A 19450-nucleotide genomic window follows, 5' to 3' on the forward strand; every position below is an offset into this window, starting at 1 on the left:
TGTTTTATAAATTAGAAAAAATATCCGCATTTCTGTTTTTTCTGTCAAGATGGGGTCTGAGTGTACATTAATGAACAAAAGAACTTTTTTGATCTTAGCAATTGGCTGCAATAGTAAAGAGTGAAAATTTAAAGCGGTCTGAATACTTTCTGTTTCCACTGTACAAACAAGATAGCTGCCCTTGGATATGACCCCAAATTCCATAAAAGGTTAAGTTAAAACTGTCCTTTTTACACTAAATAACCCATTTAAGTAAACATTTTGTAATTAAGCTAACCTGGTTCAGGAAATCCTCTCCATGGCTCTGGAGCTGCATCCACTTTAACATCTGGTTTACGTTGAACTGAAACATGGGTAAAAATAGAAAACAATAATTCAACTAGGTAGAAAGAAATAGACAGACTCCTACTAATCTGATATTGTTCTTATGTATAGACCATCAATATTAAATAACCAGAAAATGCATTTAATTCTGCTTTAATATTTAAAAAAAAATCAAAATCAAGCATGATAAACCAGGCACACTTACTCATAGTTCCATGCACTGTGACTGTTATAATCTTCTTATGTTTGTTATTGAAGGCCTCCATCCTTCTAAAATCAAATTTTAAAATTATACTAATGGCCTATCCTAGCCCATCTGGGCTCTGGCTGTTACACTGTTAACAGTTGTTACATTGCAACAGCACAGTCTGGCCCACCCCCTCTCACAGCACTTCCTGTAATATCAGCAGCCATTAACACACAGTGGGAGGGGGAAGTGCTCCCTCACACTAACTCCTGTGTAGCTAAGACACAGAGGGGCTAAGGTAGCATAATTGAAAAGTTGATTTTAGAAGGAAGGAGGTCACGGATAACAAATCTAAGATGATAACTACAGTCACAGTGCCACAACCCCTGGTTTGTCAGAATTCCATATAACGTTATATAAAAATTGTTCTCTAAATTATAAAATCCCTTTAAGAAAAAGAGAACATTTTATAATAAATCAAACCTGGTTCTGAAAATCCTCTCCAAGGGTCTTGAGCTGAATCCACCTTAACCTCTGGTTTACGTTGTACTGAAAATGGGGGACATTTCTCATTAGTCGGCGATTGTGCAAAATTTTTAAAATTTATTTGCTTTTGCTATTCTGCTCCTCAGACTTACTATACGAGGTTGCCATGTAGATGATTCTAACTTTTAAATTTTCCATAGTCTGCTTTGATTTTTGAAACTTTTTTTGTAAAATCGTTGGTGGGGACTGGAGTTTTTTTGTTGCATTTTTTGGCTCAAAAATAAATCCAGTGCCAACAAGCTGACAGAATACAAAGATGAACAAGACACAAACCAGGATTTTTGGTACAAGGGAAACTCCTGAATGTGCATGTAAAATTCGCTGCTGACTGGCGCCCACTGACTTTAGACATTAAGAGAGATGTTAACTGCACCTTTTTGACCTGTTTGAAGCTTATCAATAACCTGAAGTAAGCTTGGATCAGTCTCAACTGTGTATATATATATATTAGATATGTCAATCACATTTTTTTTTCTTCTGAGGGAAATGAAACCCAAGATTTAGTACATGAAAGACAGGAACACCTCAGTAGTATTCTCTTTACAAGCATAATCTACTTGTCTATATAGATTCATCTCTAGATGCCAGTCCATTGTATGTTCAATTTAAGGGCGCATTCACACTGACGTATGCCTTCCCAGCTACTGCGGGCATACCTCCAGGCCATGGAGAGGTGGGGGGAATCGCTCTGTGCGGCCATTACCGGTTTATGTGGGACATATGTACGACCGAAATCCTGAGACTATACATATCTTTCCCTATGGTTGTGTGAATCTCATTCAAGGCTTTATTGATTGAGTTAAGAAACGTACTAAGTAATATGAATTTATGCATTATTTGCCTTTAGGGCATGCATAATTAACAAGCTCTAAGTGTATACTTTTTAAATTAAAAAAGAAATAAAAGATATAAAATGTAATTACAGAAAAGAAATACAGTTGTAATATCTATGGCAACCCATACATTAACACAACACTTATCATACCTGTCACGTAAAAATGGAGCATTTTTTTTACCATAATAAACAGCTATCTCAATTATATGAAAGTCCAAATAATAGTGATCTATGATCACATGTTACAGACCTGCTCTACTCCCGGTGCGTGAACCTCCAAGGACGCCTCTTTCCTCTCTCCTGAACAAATGTGTATGGATAAAAGATGAGGATCGCACTCTGTCTTGCTTGTATCCAAAAAGTAAGAAAAACTTTATTTGTGCATGGAAACAGCGGTTACAGGAATTGTAATAAAATCTGATTTTATTCCAATTCCTGTAACCGCTGTTTCCATGCACAAATAAAGTTTTTCTTACTTTTTGGATACAAGCAAGACAGAGTGCGATCCTCATCTTTTATCCATACACATTATCTCAATTATATGCTAAATTTGTATGCCAACCTGCTAAACTGAAAAACATTGCAATTATGATACAGCTGTCTTTCTCTTCTCTATTATGAAAAAAATGAAAAATGTTATAATAAATCAAACCTGGTTCTGAAAATCCCCTCCATGGGTCTTGAGCTGCATCTACCTTAACCTCTGGCTTATGTTGAACTGAAAATAGAAAAAGACCGCATTAATACTTTTACTCCCAGAATGAAATGATCCATCTCCCATTAGGAACAGTACCCAAAAGGTCTACAGTAGAGAATCCCCAGGATTTAGTAGCTCTGAGTAGAAAGACTCCTGAAAAGGAAGAACATAAACCCCCTTCAGAGATCAGGGCAAGACATTAGAGATCAACTAGGACCCACAGCAGCCCATGGTAATCTGTGGGGAAACATGGAAGTAAGTGTTAAAATTTCCTACAGTGCCTCCACAGGGGTAATAAAGGATTGCAGTTTATATTCAAATCAGGGGACTGTTTATGTCATGAAGTATAGAACAGATCGATGTGCACTGGCCACTGGAGGGTCCACTCACTCATATTTACTCAGAATTCCTTATAAGATTATATGGATATTGTATTGTTTTCTAAAGTAAGCAATTTGTTTAAAAGAAAAATTTGTAATCAAGCAAACCTGGTTCTGAATATGCTCTCCATGGGTCTGGAGCTGCTTCTACTTTAACCTCTGGCTTACGTTGAACTAAAAATTTCGGAAAATATAGTATTATTAATAGTACTTGCTGTAAGAAGTGGTAAAATTACTCCTCCCAGAAATCCTAGTTATTTCTGCTGAACATGCTAATACACTTCTATATGGTTTTGTTTCTATGGGGGTCATTTATCTTTATCTTTCTTCCTGTTTTTTTTTGTCTTTTTTGAGACTTTTTGGGGCGCATTGCAATTTTTGTGCCTTTTTGGGACATTTTGTTTTTCGGCACATTTATCTTCTATTCCAGATGTGCTTAATGTCGCAAATAACATTTATCAATTCAAATTGTCTAAAATTTGCACCATTTTTTGGTGCAAAAAAAACTCCAGACAAAACCATGCTTAAGGAAAACTTAGAAAATGGAAAGAAGTGACTTGAGACATTTGTGCGACATTTATAACAAATGTCTCAAAAAAAAAATCTGAAAATAAAAATCCATTTAACAGAAGGAAAAAGTTAGATAAATTACCAAAGCTGATGGGAAAAAAGACAGGAAAAACAGAGATAAGATAAATGACCCCCTATGTATCCAGGATTTTAATGTTTCGTTTCTTGCCTTGAGAAAATGAAATACAGTGATCTCCTTCAGAAGTTGGGGAACTATATTAGAAATATAAGTATAAATACAAGTCAAATTTATTACTTTTCTGTTTTTTTTTTCTTGAACCCAGTACGATAAGCAATTCCAATTCTTAAACCCTGTATATAATATTGCACTACAGAGTATCACTTCTCATATCCAGTATATATGGATGGTACATAGTAACAACATGAAGATTCTCCAAGGTGAGAGTTGATTGTCATAATAACTTTCCACTGTAGCCCACAGAGGATGTTTCAAAACAGGGGGACAGGCCTTTTCTAATTTATAACAAAATTACTTAGAGATATGGACAATTTTTAGGTACCGTAATTATTTTGTAAATATGCAAACCTGGTTCTGAAAATCCTCTCCATGGGTCTGGGGCCGTATCAGCCTCTGGTTTAATCTGAACTAAATTTTGGGATAAAAAGCAACATTATTAATTGTGCTAGCTGCAAGACATGTAAACATAATGATTTCATAGTACATTAACTCCTTAAGGACGCAGGGTTTTTTCGCTCATTTCTCGCTCTCCACCTTCAAAAATCCATAACTTTTTCATTTTTACATGTAGAGACCTGTGTGAGGGCTTATTTTGTGCGTAACAAATTTTACTTTCCCGTAATGTTATTTGTTTTAACATGCCGTGTACTGCGAAGCTGAAAAAAAATTCCAAATGTGGAAAAATTGAAAAAAAAGTCACGTTTTTGTGGGCTCAGTTTTTACGACTTTGACTGTGCACTCAAAATAACACCTCAGCTTTATTCTTTGGTTCGGTGCGATCGCGATGATACCAAATTTATATAGGTTTTATTGTGTTTTAATACATTTTAAAAAATTAAACGAATGTGTACAAAAAAGAAAATTTTTTTTTTGCCATCTTCTGAAGCTAATAACTTTTTCATACTTTGGCGCACGGAGCTGTGTGAGGTGTCATTTTTTGTGAAATGAGCCGACGTTTGCATTGCTACCATTTTGAGGTGTAAAAGTCGCATTTCGGACATTTGGGCCCCATTTCCCGTCTCGGAGGTCACCGCTGGCCGTAACCGTTTTTATATTTTGATAGATCGGGCATTTTGGGATGCGGTGATACCTAATGTGTCCGTGATTTTTACTGTTTATTATGTTTTATATCAGTTCTAGGGAAAGGGGGGTGATTTGAATTTTTAATACATTTTATACATTGATTTGAATTTTTAATACATTTTATACATTTTTTTATTATTTTTTTTTTTTTCATTAATTCTTAGACCATCTAGGGTACATTAACCCTAGATGGTCAGATCATTCCTACCATATATTGCAATACTTCTGTATTGCAATATATGGCATTTTTGCAGCTCATTCATTACAATGAGCCACTTGCTCATTGTAACGAATCTGCAGAAGCCAGATAGCATGACAACCGATCGCGACCGATCGCAATAGGAATAAAGATGGCGGCGCCCACGCACCGCCGGCGACTCTGCCAGCGGCAATGAAAGGGTTAATAGCCGCGATCCATGCAAGCACTGACCACGGTTATTAGCGGTGGGGGTTTGCTGCAATATGCAACAACCCCCCCCCCCCCCCTTGTATGAAGAGGACTCAGCCCGTGAGCCCTCTTCATACATTCCCTGTACCTCTGCGCCGTAGAGCTACGGCGCAGAGCGTTAACGGGTTAATAACTAGGTCTTAAAATTAGATAAACACAACCTCAGATAAACAGCTACACATCCCAAATTACACACTTTGTAAAGATTTTATTATGGCTTTTACGCCAGTTTTCTGATGTAAAAGCCATGTAAAAGCATCAATTCCTGGCGTATAGTCATGAATTTAGCTTTTGTTCACTCTCACATTTAATCGGCAGGGCATGGGGTGGGCTGGTGCATTTGCTATCGCCTGCATTGGGTTCCTGATGCAAGTTATTCTTCTATTTTACACCAGGCAGGAATGTTTGTGCACTGGATACAGTTAGAAGCTGGTGTGTCTTAGCCTCAAAGGGGGGGGGGGGGGCGGACAGAGGATCAAGGCTGTCGCAGAAATTGATTATTATAAATTGATTATTAGCAAGTGTGACCACATCTTTAACACCAGATTTTTTGTTGTTTCCTTAGTTTACAGTATAAAAGCATCAACCTAATATTTTCAGATCACAAAAGTAGGTTGGCAGATCCTGGACAGAAGGGCATTATTATTGCTTCTATCTTTTGTTTTAATTGCTACAGAGCTCTGAATATGGCTATGTAGTGAATTGTGACTGCCGGGTGCCCTCGGAAATGCAGAGCTGCTGGGTCTCATTAGACACTGTACAGCTCTACTGGTGACTCCTGCCCTAAAGAGGATTGTAACTGAGGATCTTATAGATATAAAAATTAACTTAAAAAAAAGGAAATGGAAAACTAGAAATGTTCTGAAGGGTCTTTTATAACCTAATGATGAACCTAGTATGTACAACAAAAAATCATATACACATATAACTTAAAGAAAAAAAAAAAGAAAACAATCCCCCGCTCACAGCAAACCAGCGACTATACTATACATAGCATCTGTCAAAAAACATGACAGATGTGGATCCCATCTCTGGGACCTGCTACTATGTCAAGAACCATAGTCTGCTGACCCCTTCCTGTAATAGGGCTAAATAAACAGTTTGCAACGAAAATAGCTATTTAGTCTATAGTATTTTCTTTTTTTGTTGGCCCTAAAGACTTGACTGGAGAGTGGCCACTAATGCCTGGCCTGTTCAGGGATCAGTCGACCTGCATTCCTGAAATATGAAACCCGTCTCTATGATGTTTTTATGACATATCATGAAATAAGTATTAAACATGAAAATATCCCTATAAGTGAATTTTTATTCACATTTTTCCACTAATCATCTATTTTGATTTTAGCCCTTCAAGGGGACATTATCTATTTGTAATTTTTTAGTTGTTTTTTTTATAAGTGTTTTTATGTTTTGTTGTTTTTTTTGTGTGGCTTCATTGAAATGTGACTTAAAGTTTTTAGCTTTTCACCTTTATCTCTATTGCACCTTATTCAACTTATTTCTATTATTTAATCATATAAATAACTAGGACATACCTATGTCCTAATAAGCATTTATGAATAGTAGGCAGGCATGTCAGTGCAATAGGGCAATAAGGATTAATGATTTCATAATTGTATTTAATTAATCCGCTGTAAATATCATGAATATATGAATAAAATTATAAACGTATTGGCGTTACCCTTAGTTTCAGGCGCCTCTTCAACAACCTTCCAAGATGTTTCTGATTCACTGTTTCTGGAATCTAAATAAAGTACAATCTTAATAAATCTTTCAAAATAAAATATTATAATAAATATGATAAAGCAGCAAATACATTCATGGAAACTGATAAGGCATGAAAATGTGGTTTCAATATTTTTTCAGATGCAATTATTTTAAATTACTTAAAATACTTACTACTCTGTGAGAACCCAGAGACCCACCGATCATATTCTGAAATGCTAGATCTCGGATTGGAAACTAAAAAGATATAAATTTAGGTTAGGGTTCTAATCAAGTGTCTACACACCATACATTACATAATACATATATATGTACAACCGACCATCAGTTAGAGATGTAAATAGACATTTTTATGTATGTGCTATTGGCTCTAATTAAATAAAACAGAAAATACCATAATTTTCAAAGTAAAAGTAAACATGACATTCATCATATACCAATGATGTGTTGTAGAATAGTCCTTCTAAGGTTAGTAAAGGGGTTATCCCTGCAATGTAAATGTAAGGCATAGCAGAGCATTAAAGGGATTGTCGGAGACTACCTAAAAATAGCATGGTTGCCAGGCAGGTCTGCATACAAAAATTTACTAGTACTTACCTTGTCAATTATGTTACAATTTGTTTACAGGGCCATGGAAGCTACGCTCATGCAACTTCTGGCCGGCCGGGCGCGCCCACCTGTTACCATGTTCCAACACCTTACACAGTGCTGGGACATTGTTAAGGTGGTTGTGCCTGGCCGGATGGAAGTTTCAGGAGCGGAGAGAGCGTGGCCCCGGACACTGGGTCAATTTTTTAATGCAGCTAACAGCAATAATTGATGGCCTATGTATTTCATGTATCTGACTCAGCAAACCAGTCCTCTACTGTCCTGTACTGAAGAGGCGCAATCACTTGCTGTCTACGGTTGGGAATCTGTTCCTTCTGAGATAGATATACTGGTTTGGATTAAATCCCACATCGTGTCATTAGGTTTTCTAAAAGTCATTCTTGATGGCAAGGGAGCTACCTTATAAGGCAGCAAAAGAGGTATTTTTTTCATTGTCCTATCCTGGAAAATGTACTTAAATTTTTCCCAAAATCCCCTAGTGGAGCATCAATGACTATAAGTCCACACACATGAAAGGTGGCCTTAATTGGCAAACCCTCCATAAGGATAACTTTTACTCCCTGACCCTATGTATCTTATATTCAGGGTTTGGAAATTTTTTTTGATTCACTGATCCTGCACCTTCGGTCCTATTCTAGGCATAAAATAGTACGTAGATTTATCTGTCATTTTACTATGGCTAAACTATCTGGCTTCTTTTCTGAACTGTCTACACTGTGGTTTCTTCATAGAACTCATTTCCAAGTGTACAGTATGCTGTTTTTTTGGGCATCCCACTAATGATCGGTTGGATAAAACCAGTTGTAAAAAAGTTTTGGTTTTGGAAGGAATGGAATATTAGGATCAAACATATGGCCTTGAAACTCATGCAAATCATGTTTGATCTGGCCCTTGTAGGTAGTACACAGTAAGTCCACTCTCAATGATGCTGCTGTACTATTGCCCAAGTCAACAAAGTTAAAGTGTAAATTTTAAAAAACAAGATTCATAAGAGCAAAAGATAGAGATTTAGGGGACCTTCAAAGGAAAGCTATATCTCTCCTTCTTTATACTTAGATCAGCTTAAAAACACACAGATACATTAGGTAACAAAATGTTACTGATTTCATCCACTTACAGATACAGTAGCTCCCCTATAATCACATTCTTATAGTAACCCCAGAACACATATGTTGTTATGAAGACTGGGGTCCTTTTTATTTTGAAGGCCCTCTTGAAACCAGCTTTTGTAGTGTCTGGATTCTTGGCACCCAAGTGACCAAGCGTAATCTGTGGAAAAGTCCTCCATTTTCCTACAGTGCCCCCTAAAGTCAATTAAAATAGTAAACAATTTTCAATTAAATGAAAGTTGGTTTGTGTAATGCACCAATGGGCCGACCCCAGGTCAAGAGCCAGTGAAGCCTTGCACAGCGGCACTGACATCAGCTTTCGGTGGGCACAATTATGTAAAGTGTTATCGCCAAGCACCTATATAATTACACACTGGAGTGCCAGAGCCTTATTTAAATATTTTCAACTAGTTTTTATCATTATTTTCTCAGTAAGAAAATCTGTACCAGTAGGTGAGCTCAACTCATTTTACAGATGGAAATTTGTAACCCATGTACCTCTACAACCTCTGTAACATACCACTTATAAAAGAAAAATCTGTATTTTTTTTTAAACCCTAATGATGTGTGGGACAGGTCTGTAACAAATCATTAATACCAAATGATATTGCTAAATATACAGTATATAATTTGGAGCAGCACATAAAAGAATGGTACCTTGAGTATCACGTGTTTCTACGGGCCAGATAGGTGCAGCAGGAGGAGCAACATTGCTACTTTCTGGAACTAAAAAAATCATTAAATTAGTTGGAATCATGTGCTTACTAAAGTGAAGCGAAAAGTAAAAAACAAAACAAAACGGTAATAAAGGATAAGATAAACTGTGATTTACATACCTGCTGGTCTGCGGACTGGTGGAACATTCAACCTTTGATTTTGGCTTGACCAATCACGTCTTTGGGAGCCTAAAGCAGTTGGACAATATTACCAATACTTATCATTCAGGTGATAGCTCAGGGGATAACATAACAATTTGTTTTACATTATTTTCAGATTAAACATTCTTCTTAAGAAACTTACTGTTGCTCACAGCCTCTTTTCAACAAAAGGCTTATTTTTCACTTTACTGTGGTTGTACATTAGTAATGGTACTACATTCATAGTTCTGTTTTTTTCATTCATAAGCTCCTATCTGTACAAATGGCTTTTACCTTCAGTATCATATGTCTCTCCATACCAGTTTGGAGAAGCTGGAGGGGCAATGTTGCTGTTTTCTGGTGCTATAAAAAAAATAAAAACCTGGTTAGTTAATAAATAGATACTAGAATTTATGTATATAAAAGAGTATATTATTATATTGTATTTTATAATTTAAAAATACATGCATGTCACAATGCTTACTAAATAACGAAAAATACAAAAATGAATATAGGGCAATCATAAGCAATCGGAAGAAACACAATTTCACTCGGCACAATCCAACCAGTAAAGGCGTGCACGACCCATATAGGGTAGTAGCAATCTCCGCAGTGATGTCCATGACAGATAGATCATCTATAACAACACCCAAAGGTGGTGCTCTGCCAGAATATACAAAGTCCTGATGATTTTCAAGTAATGGAATAAGCAAACGGCACTCACCGGGATGTGTGCAAATCCTTTATTTCGGGTGCATAGTACAGGGTGGTGCGGGGCCTGGCCTGGCCCTGTACTATGCACCCAAAATAAAGGATTTGCAGACAGCCCGTTGAGTGCCGCATGCTTATTCCCTTACTTGACAACCATAAGCTATACGATCGTATGTTTAAAGAAATATTACATGTAATTACAACATATTAATAAAGTTAAAATATACTACTGGTATAAAACCAAACTAACATCTAGTACTTCAGTGGGGGATAAACACCAGGTGGGGGGGAGGGGGGTTTAGTCTGTTGTACAAGGCCTAGTAAATGTTCCCCAGGTGCCCTGCCATGTTAAAGCTATTATACATACATTTTGGCTACAATAATTTATTTGATCACTGATTTTAAAGATCAGAAAACTTTTTTTTTTTTTTTTTTTTATTATACCTGATGGTCTACGTTGTACAACTGGAATGTTCACACGGCCTGGAGTTTGCCAATCACGACGTTGAGTACCTATATTAGCTAAAACGCACATCAAGTCATTAAACAATCTCAAAAAGCAAACCAGTAAATCCAATTTTATACACTTTTAACAGTGTCATTTGTCTTTTATTGATCTAACATTTTAGAAGCGACACATGGCACTATTTGTGAGGGTATTATATTGCCAAGAGCAATATACCTGTACCTGGTAATAATTCAATATTGTTCTCAAATTATATGTCTATAATCTTGGGAGGCAAAAAATTACACGTGTTAAGTAAACAATAGCAATTCACTATGTGTCACAGATGGCATATTAATTGTGGAGGTTTTACAGTAATGTAAAAAAAGCTTGTTCAAAATAAAGGAAAACTCTGTGGAGCGCTGCATAATCTGTGTGCACTATATAAATAAAGGAATTATTATTAAGGCTTCATTTTATAGAACTATAAACTGTTTTATAGTATGTAATTTTTACATTTTCAATATATTCTACAAAACAAGTATGGTAACATTTTTACTTAAATGGACCCGGACTACCATAAGGCTGCACAAAACTATAATGTATCATGTACCTTGAGAATCACGTGTGTCTGATGACCAGCTGTGTCCATTATTAGGGGCCACATTGCTTCTCTCTGGAACTACTAAAGTTGAATATATATATTCAGTAAAATAAATAACAAAAGGCATCTCTTTATTTTTTATTTAAAATGTCATGTCATACCTGCTGGTCTTCTTTGCACAACTGGAATATTTACTCGGCTAGGACTTTGCCAGTCTCGTCGTTGAAGACCTTAAAATATAATACACAGTATTCAATAGCTATAATCACACACTCCAGAATTTACGACAAGTATTATTTTCGTGTCACCCATTTTATGGTTAACCCAACTGTATCGCCTGGAGCATATAGTGCCTTAGCTTTCCTTTCCCATCTTTTTCCTATTATCCTAACTTTTTGAGTTCATCATATTTCTAAATCAACTGGCACAGCCAGCAAAACGCCAGCCTGTCCAGTCTCAAACCTATTACACTATGTGCATTTTTCATGCCCGGAAGCAACATCAGTAGCTGAGCGCCGCTCACATGTCTAATGTACATAAAAAATGACTGCCTGGGTTAGTGGGTCATGAATAGAAAGCTATGGATCTGTGTGTTAACTACTGTTTGCAACTAGCTCATGGCCAAAGCTTGGACTATGTTCACATGACCACATAATATTTCTACCCTGTTGAAGCATTTAATATCATGAGGAAGGAAAGCAATGAAAACATTTCTTCAATGCCTTCAAGACCAATTTTTTTTGTGTGCTTGCGTTTCCGTTTTTTATATGCTCAGCCCGTAAGCCTTCTCCATGCAACCGTCGCACGTCGGGAAGAGGTTAAAAAGTTTAGCAACTGCAATTTAGCAAAGCTATTAGAAAATTGGATTCAATTTTTATTTATGTTTTACCAACAAATAGATCAAAATTAGTGATTGTTAATATTGTATCATCCAACAAAGGTTAATAAAAGACTCCAGTCCATTGAATCCAACCGATGAGATTAACTAAATCTTTTTGTCCCATAAATATATTTTTGTTCTCGAGAAAGGCATCTTGAACAAAATTGCTGTCATAGCAGCCTCCTCTGGCAGAGAGTTCCATGGTGTCACTGCTCGTAGTAAAGTAAAAAGTTTCTGTTTATGGCGATGATAGTACCACCTTTCCTCTATCCGTGGAGGATGCCCCCTTGTTCTGGTCACAGGCTTAGGTATTGCCCATATGTGCATTGTAATGGGGTCTCCCCTTATCAACATCTTTTTTCTAGGATGACCCAAAGTTTTGTAATCTGTCCTTGTAACACCCTAATAATTTTTGTTGTTCTCCTTCCAGTTCCTCTATGTCCCTTTAATACACTGGTGCCCAAAACTGTCCACAGTGGTCCTACCAGGGATTTGTATAAGGGCAAAATTATGTCCTTCTCATGAGAATATAGCAGCTGTCTTTCTAAATTTTTACCAAGCAATTAACTTTTTAGAAATGCATTTTTTTGATGTTTTAATCAATGTATTTCTTCAATATTTTTCAGAGATTTAGATGTTGCACTTAAAAGTCCTTATTATTGCCAATTTAAATATATTGGCAGCTATTTGCGATAAACTGCTCTGCTCTCTAATGCAGCTGGCATCTTATACTTTATCCAATTCTGTCTGAAGAGCAGTGTTTTTATACATTTTAAAACTTGAATTTGTAAATGTTTTATCTGACTTCTTTGAAGTTTTAAACCTTTATGTCAGGACAATATCTATTATAATTTATTATCTCATAATGAATCCATACTAAAGCATCCATAGAGATTATTGGACAATGCTGTCTTTCTAAATATCTCCCATTTTAAATAGAGGTATACTGTATGTAAGTTTTTTTTTGCATGAATTGCAGTAAAAAAAACTCAAAACATTGGATATGCTTTATTGCATACATGGAAGCTCTTCCTTCGAATGACTTCTTCTTTGGGCAGTATAAACTTCATGTCTAGAAAATGTGAACATACCCTCATAGTTTAATATATAAATATATACGGTCACCGGGTTACATAAAAGTAGAAAAATGGGTCCATGTGACAATTAGTTTTGTTCTGTCATGGGAACAAGGATTATCAATTAGGCTTTATTAAAGACACCTTGCAGCTGATCATTACAACCTGGGACTAAAGTAAAGCATCCCGAGCCACATCTGAGCCACAACATACAGATCTGCTGTAGCTTGTAGATTTACTCTGCTCACGTTGCTGTTTGCTCGTCTTGGAATGCAAGGTGGGGGCTGGAGGCAGAGAGCAGCTCAGTGCAGCATCAGGCAGGAGAACAATATGTCTTCCCGACCATAAAGTCAGAATTTTAACAGTCTGATCCCGGGGCAGCCAAGACTGATAGAGAGTTGGAATTATATCTGTGAAATGCTGTATTTTTGTTAATAAAAGTTAGAGAATGTGTTATTTTGTTATCCTGAGTATATTTAAGAATCGTGTCTTTGTGGGAATAACCCTTTAAGTTGGGGACCGGCCGTATAGTTAATTATCTTTCATTTGACATCCATATATTCCAAAAGAAAAAAAACTGTAAAATTATAATTTTGACTTAGAGACAGAAAAGTATGCAGCACTCTGCTAGAGAGCACATTACAGAATGCTGAATATATAAACATAATTTCCAAGTACAAGCTAATAAAATAGAAAAATAAAGTAAAATGCTCAATATAACTTACTAGGATTAGCTTGGCTTGCCTTTTCAGCTAAAATCTGCTGTATTCTACTGGCACCTGTTAATGAAGTAAAACACATATACATCTGTCAATTAAAATGTATGATATGATCTTCTTTGTTAGAAGTTATAAGATTCATAGTATGTTGAGAAAGAACATTAGGCCAGATTGTATTAAAGTGTTTGCACCAGTGTTCTGCCTGACTTTGCACTGTAAATAACATGAAAACTGCTTCCACATGTATTTATAAAGTGTCTGCGTCAGTATTGTATCACAGGTGCAATATGTCCAACGCACCACAAAATTCTGCACATAAAGGGGCGTTCAGATGCAGAGTCTGATCATGCACCGCATTTATTACTGTGACTGGACAGAATTGTGTTGCACGCCCTATGTTAAAGGTGCACCGAAAAAGTTAGTGCACACTTCCAGAGCAGTGCAGGGTGCACCATATTAATGAAGAACGTGTCCCACTTGTGATAAATCTGGTGCACCCTGCACATAGAGCAATTTACACTACTTTTGATAAATGTGGCCCATTGAGTAAATGTAGAATAAATAAATACTGCAAGGTTTTAGTCTATGTTCAAAAATGGTTCCTGTTGCTGTAAATAATTCCATTGTATTGAACAGAATTATATAAAGCCATTAACACAAAAAGTTTTTTTTCACATGCCTAAATTTGGCCTACGCTAGATAACTGTATCTTTGGGCAGTCATCAATCACATTGTAATATTGCCCTGATCAAACAAGCTTATTTTAGATTTCTTACATTTTACTTGGCTTATTACTTTCATAACCTAGTCTATTTTCTCAATGGGCAACACTATCATTTTTATTTGCTATTTCATTTAACAACACTCTACTGTACTGGTCTATAGAGACCCATGAAGATGTTGCTCTTGGGCATAAAGGGTCATAAGGCTTTTTCGAGATTACCTGGATTACTCCTTTGGATTTGTCGGCTACTTGCATATGTTGTTGGAGATCGAACAACTATAAGACAATATAATTTCATTAGTTTTAATTAATTTAAGGGAACCTTAATTGATAGACAAAATACTGTATATCCAAAATATGTTTAAAAAAAATGTATAACACCATGTAACACAGACATTTTTTAAGAAACATATTTCTCATATACAGTCAGTTCCTGGGTTACGTACAAGATAGGTTCTGTAGGTTTGTTCTTAAGTTGAATTTGTATGTAAATCGGAACTGTATATTTTATAATAGTAACCCCAGACAGAATCTTTTTGGTCTCTGTCACAATTGGATTTTAAAAATGTAAGGTTGCCATGAGAACCAGGTTTAACAATAAAGCTTAATTGCAGACTCCTGTAATAACTGTTATAGCTGTTTATTCTAGCCTTAGGATAAAGTATAGTTAATTACCAACACCCATAGGTCCATTTGTAACTAGGGGGTCATATGTAAGTCGGGTGTTCTTAAGTAGGGGACCTCCTGTACAGTGCTTTGTCTATAGCAACCTACCCCCTGATGAAAAATAGCTCTCTGGTGACAGGTTCCCTTTTTTAATGTAGTGAAAATATTCTATACCTTGATTTGGGGCTCTGCCTGGTACAGCTGGTACTGCTTGTCCTGAAAGAAAGATCAAATAAATTATTTGAAGATATTATGTCCATTTGATGGCAGGTGAACATGTTTGGGCTGTAGTAACTATAAATATTTAATTTTATAAAAAAAAGTGTAAAGTATACAGCACAAGCTACAGTATTAGGCAGCCACAGAAACCATTAATTTGATTGTTTGTCATCAATCCTGTTATTCAGTACCTTAGACCATTACCTTCTGCTTAGTCAGCTCCAGGTTTCAGTAGGCCACTTGGCGACAGAGCCTCAGTATGCCCCTTTACTGTGTACTCACATGGCGGCATTAAAAATCTAAAACCATATCCTGTTCCCTAAAATATTTCCTAGTTTATCATACCAAACGGCCCCCTCTTGGTTATTTTATATACAACTCCCTTATGGTTATTTTATAGAACAACCCCCTGACACCCTGTGGATTTATTAGATACAACCCCCCTCACCCCATGGATTCCTTTTGTACATGCTTATTTGGGCTCCCCCATGTAGGCGTAGAGGGGCACGGCAGCCGGCAGAGAAGATAGCATTCCCACCTGTACCTGCGTACTTTTGAAAAACCTGCAAACTTTAGTTTGCAGGTTCTTACACGAACTTATGCCAGGTCGGACCTGGCATAGTTTTGCACGGTGGCCGCGCTGCCCGCCAGATACTTCAAGAGGTCTTATCCAAAAATATATCCCATATGTAACGCTATTTTTAAAATTCTCTTAAGGTCGGCACCAAACTGATAACAAAAATGTTGAAGAAGTTTTCTAAATTTAATTGGGCCTACTTACTTGATGAAGCAGCAACAACTGAAGAATAAGCTGGGTGGATGTTACTGGCAGCTAAATGTAAAGATAAAATGGTAAAGTTCAATAAAATGAATACAGCAGCATTAATCATTACTGTAAACCCAAGAATTGTTATGTATACATAATTTAGCTGAATACAGTAGATTGGAACAGGAAAACACTTAGTAAGATTAACAAAAAACAAACTCACCTAAGGTCCTTTTCATCCCGTTCCCGGCGATGTTCTTCTTTAATCTTGACACGCTATGCTGGGAGATGAGGTATTTATCAAGCAAGAGATGTGAATTCACGTTTCTTGCGTGAGATCATCTCCCTCTCAGCCGTGAATAATTAGCAGCCCGGAGCGCCAAACATCTTGTCCCCGCAATCCGCCGCTTATTATACATCTTTTTTCCAGGCGATCAAGGCATGTCAAGATTAACAAAGAACACCGCCAGGATCTGGATGAAGAGGACCTTTGGTGAGTATTTGTAGTTTTTTAGCTTTTTGTTAATCTTACTGGTAGTTTTGGTTTAAAGCGGTCCAGTGACCATGATATCATGTAGTCCAATCTACTGGCAAGTGTTGAGCAGTATAATATATATATATATATATATATATATATATATATATATATATATATATATATATATATATATATCATATATTATTTGTTGGGAAAACTATCACTGTAGTTTGTCATTTCTTCATTTATATTCACTGAGTTTGTAGTCAAGGGGATGGGCATGCTTAATAATGGGAATTTTTGTATACAGGAAAGGATGTCAATCACTAATTTGAGTCACTGACTAGGAAGAAGTATACATTATTAGATTATGAATATTTTCACACAAAACTATGTATTAGTCTGCACAGCTTCTCCTGCTCTATAACAAATACTTCTAAATGTAACAAGTTCCCCTTCACAGAACTGTTTGTTTAAGGGAAAAATCTTTAAGATTACATAAACTGACTATACATGCTCATTAATCTTTAATTTTATTCACATATTTCTTTTGTATTCCTAGATGTTTCTTAACCACCTGATTTTGCATATTTTTTCAAATAAAAATATACTTTAAACACTTGAAACTATTTTGTTACCATTTATTGTAATGGCTGCTGTTTGACAATGTTGCCTTTCTGATACCCGGGAGAATAGTGTAGCCGGAGTCTTAATTTTATCAAAATCTATTAAAAATCATCAATAAACTGTACAGTACACAGTTCTTCCATTGCTTAGTTATTTTGGTTAAATTCACTGTTAAAACAGGATGCTGCATGATAAAGAGGATATAGGATGAAAACAGATCCTCTTTTTTAGTATAATAGAAGTTAATGAGAACAGGATGCCACTTGAGAAGGATCTGGATTAGAGATGAGCGAGTATACTCGTCCGAGCTTGATGCTCGTTCGAGTATTAAGGTACTCGAAACGGCTCGTTGCCCGGACGAGTATTTCCCCTGCTCGAGATCGAGCATTTAATTAAAAAAACACAGTGAAGAACAATGAAGAATAGAATAAAAACAGTGAACACAGGATCATTTAAGTGAAAAAGACAGTGAAGAACACAGTGAAGAATAGATTACAGATGTTCGGCACATCTGCTTACTTGTCGGAAGATACGCGCAGAACGGCAGCAGGGAGACATCAAGCAGCAGGGAGACATCAAGCTGCAGGGAGACATCAAGCAGCACGGGGGAGGCATCGGGCAGCACGGGGGAGGCATCGGGCAGCACGGGGGAGACATCGGGCAGCACGGGGGAGGCATCGGGCAGCACGGGGGAGGCATCGGGCAGCACGGGGGAGGCATCGGGCAGCACGGGGGAGGCATCGGGCAGCACGGGGGAGTCATCGGGCAGCACGGGGAGACATCGGGCAGCACGGGGGAGACATCGGGCAGCACGGGGGAGACATCGGGCAGCACGGGGGAGACATCGGGCAGCGCGGGGAGACATCGGGCAGCGCGGGGAGACATCGGGCAGCGCGGGGAGACATCGGGCAGCACGGGGAGACATCGGGCAGCACGGGGAGACTTCAGTGGAAGAAGAGGAGCGGATCCCAGGACAGCGTATCACCCCGACAAGTAAGCAGATGTGCCGAACATCTGTAATCTATTCTTCACTGTGTTTTTCACTGCGTTTTTCACTTAAATGATCCTGTGTTCACTGTTTTTATTCTATTCTTCACTGTTCTTAACATCTGCTAACTTGTCGGGAGATAATATATACGCGCGGAACAGTGAAGAATAGATTGCAGATGTTTGCATACATCTGCTAACTTATCAGAAGACATTCTTTTTCAATTAAATAACACATTTTATTCCTGAACCATGGTCCCTTTGAAAAATGCTCGGGTCTCCCATTGACTTCAATGGGGCTCGTTATTCGAGACGAGCACTCGAGCCTCTGGAAAAGTTCGTCTTGAATAACGAGCACCCGAGCATTTTAGTGCTCGCTCATCTCTAATCTGGATATTTTAAGGTCCTGTATTTCTAATCTTGGGATAATAAGTTTAACACAATTTAACTTGATGGGTATCTTTCAAAATTCTGTTGCAACTCTATATAAATGGATCTAGATGCCAAATTGTGTGAACATTGCATGGCTCATTACAACAATCCCATCTTCAAACATATATTTAATGTATAAAGCTGAGTGTATGTATATTTGTATATGTCCACTAAAGTAATCTGCATGGTCGCGTTTACAATCAGCAAATTTTGCACAGACCCTCAAAATTTTCACCCCACACTTTCCAAAATACACTTATTAACTACCATATACAGGAGCCATTGTCCATTGGCTGCAGTGCAGTTAGCAACCAATCACAGCTGAGTTTCTATTTTGCCACAGGTCATTAAAATTTGTTAATAAGCTTTGATTTGTTACTATCAGCAATGAATATAAGACAGCTTATGTGTGAGGTAATATGGATAGAGATTGAGAGAAAGACGAGGAAAGAGAAGGACGGAGAGAGACAAACAGAAACAGACAGACAAGGAGATAGAGAGACAGGGGTAGAAAGAGAGAGAGACAGACGGAGAGGGACTGACGGAG

At 37.2% G+C, this 19450-nt stretch overlaps 1 protein-coding gene and 1 long non-coding RNA gene across 7 annotated transcripts in view; one reads left to right on the forward strand and one right to left on the reverse strand.

The window, feature by feature from the left end:
* The window catches only part of LOC140121389 (uncharacterized), a 308199-nt gene that overhangs the window by 104782 nt on the left and 183967 nt on the right, over window positions 1-19450 (forward strand). The window lies entirely within an intron of this gene.
* The window catches only part of VIT (vitrin), a 103809-nt gene that overhangs the window by 18056 nt on the left and 66303 nt on the right, over window positions 1-19450 (reverse strand). For 3 of the 5 annotated variants that reach the window (XM_072140888.1, XM_072140885.1, XM_072140887.1), the window contains 17 exons: window positions 16395-16445; window positions 15569-15610; window positions 14948-15004; window positions 14011-14064; window positions 11491-11559; window positions 11339-11410; window positions 10725-10802; window positions 9864-9932; window positions 9549-9617; window positions 9370-9438; window positions 7169-7231; window positions 6951-7013; window positions 4087-4146; window positions 3078-3143; window positions 2545-2610; window positions 995-1060; window positions 278-343 (listed from right to left, as the gene is read on the reverse strand). In XM_072140888.1, coding sequence (XP_071996989.1) covers window positions 278-343; window positions 995-1060; window positions 2545-2610; window positions 3078-3143; window positions 4087-4146; window positions 6951-7013; window positions 7169-7231; window positions 9370-9438; window positions 9549-9617; window positions 9864-9932; window positions 10725-10802; window positions 11339-11410; window positions 11491-11559; window positions 14011-14064; window positions 14948-15004; window positions 15569-15610; window positions 16395-16445 — 1080 coding nt within the window. The remainder of the gene's footprint in view (window positions 1-277; window positions 344-994; window positions 1061-2544; window positions 2611-3077; window positions 3144-4086; window positions 4147-6950; window positions 7014-7168; window positions 7232-9369; window positions 9439-9548; window positions 9618-9863; window positions 9933-10724; window positions 10803-11338; window positions 11411-11490; window positions 11560-14010; window positions 14065-14947; window positions 15005-15568; window positions 15611-16394; window positions 16446-19450) is intronic. The other 2 variants (XM_072140889.1, XM_072140890.1) reach the window with 2 other exon arrangements.

The sequence above is a fragment of the Engystomops pustulosus genome, chromosome 3 (assembly GCF_040894005.1).
Source record: "Engystomops pustulosus chromosome 3, aEngPut4.maternal, whole genome shotgun sequence".
In the NCBI taxonomy this organism is placed as follows: domain Eukaryota; kingdom Metazoa; phylum Chordata; class Amphibia; order Anura; family Leptodactylidae; genus Engystomops; species Engystomops pustulosus.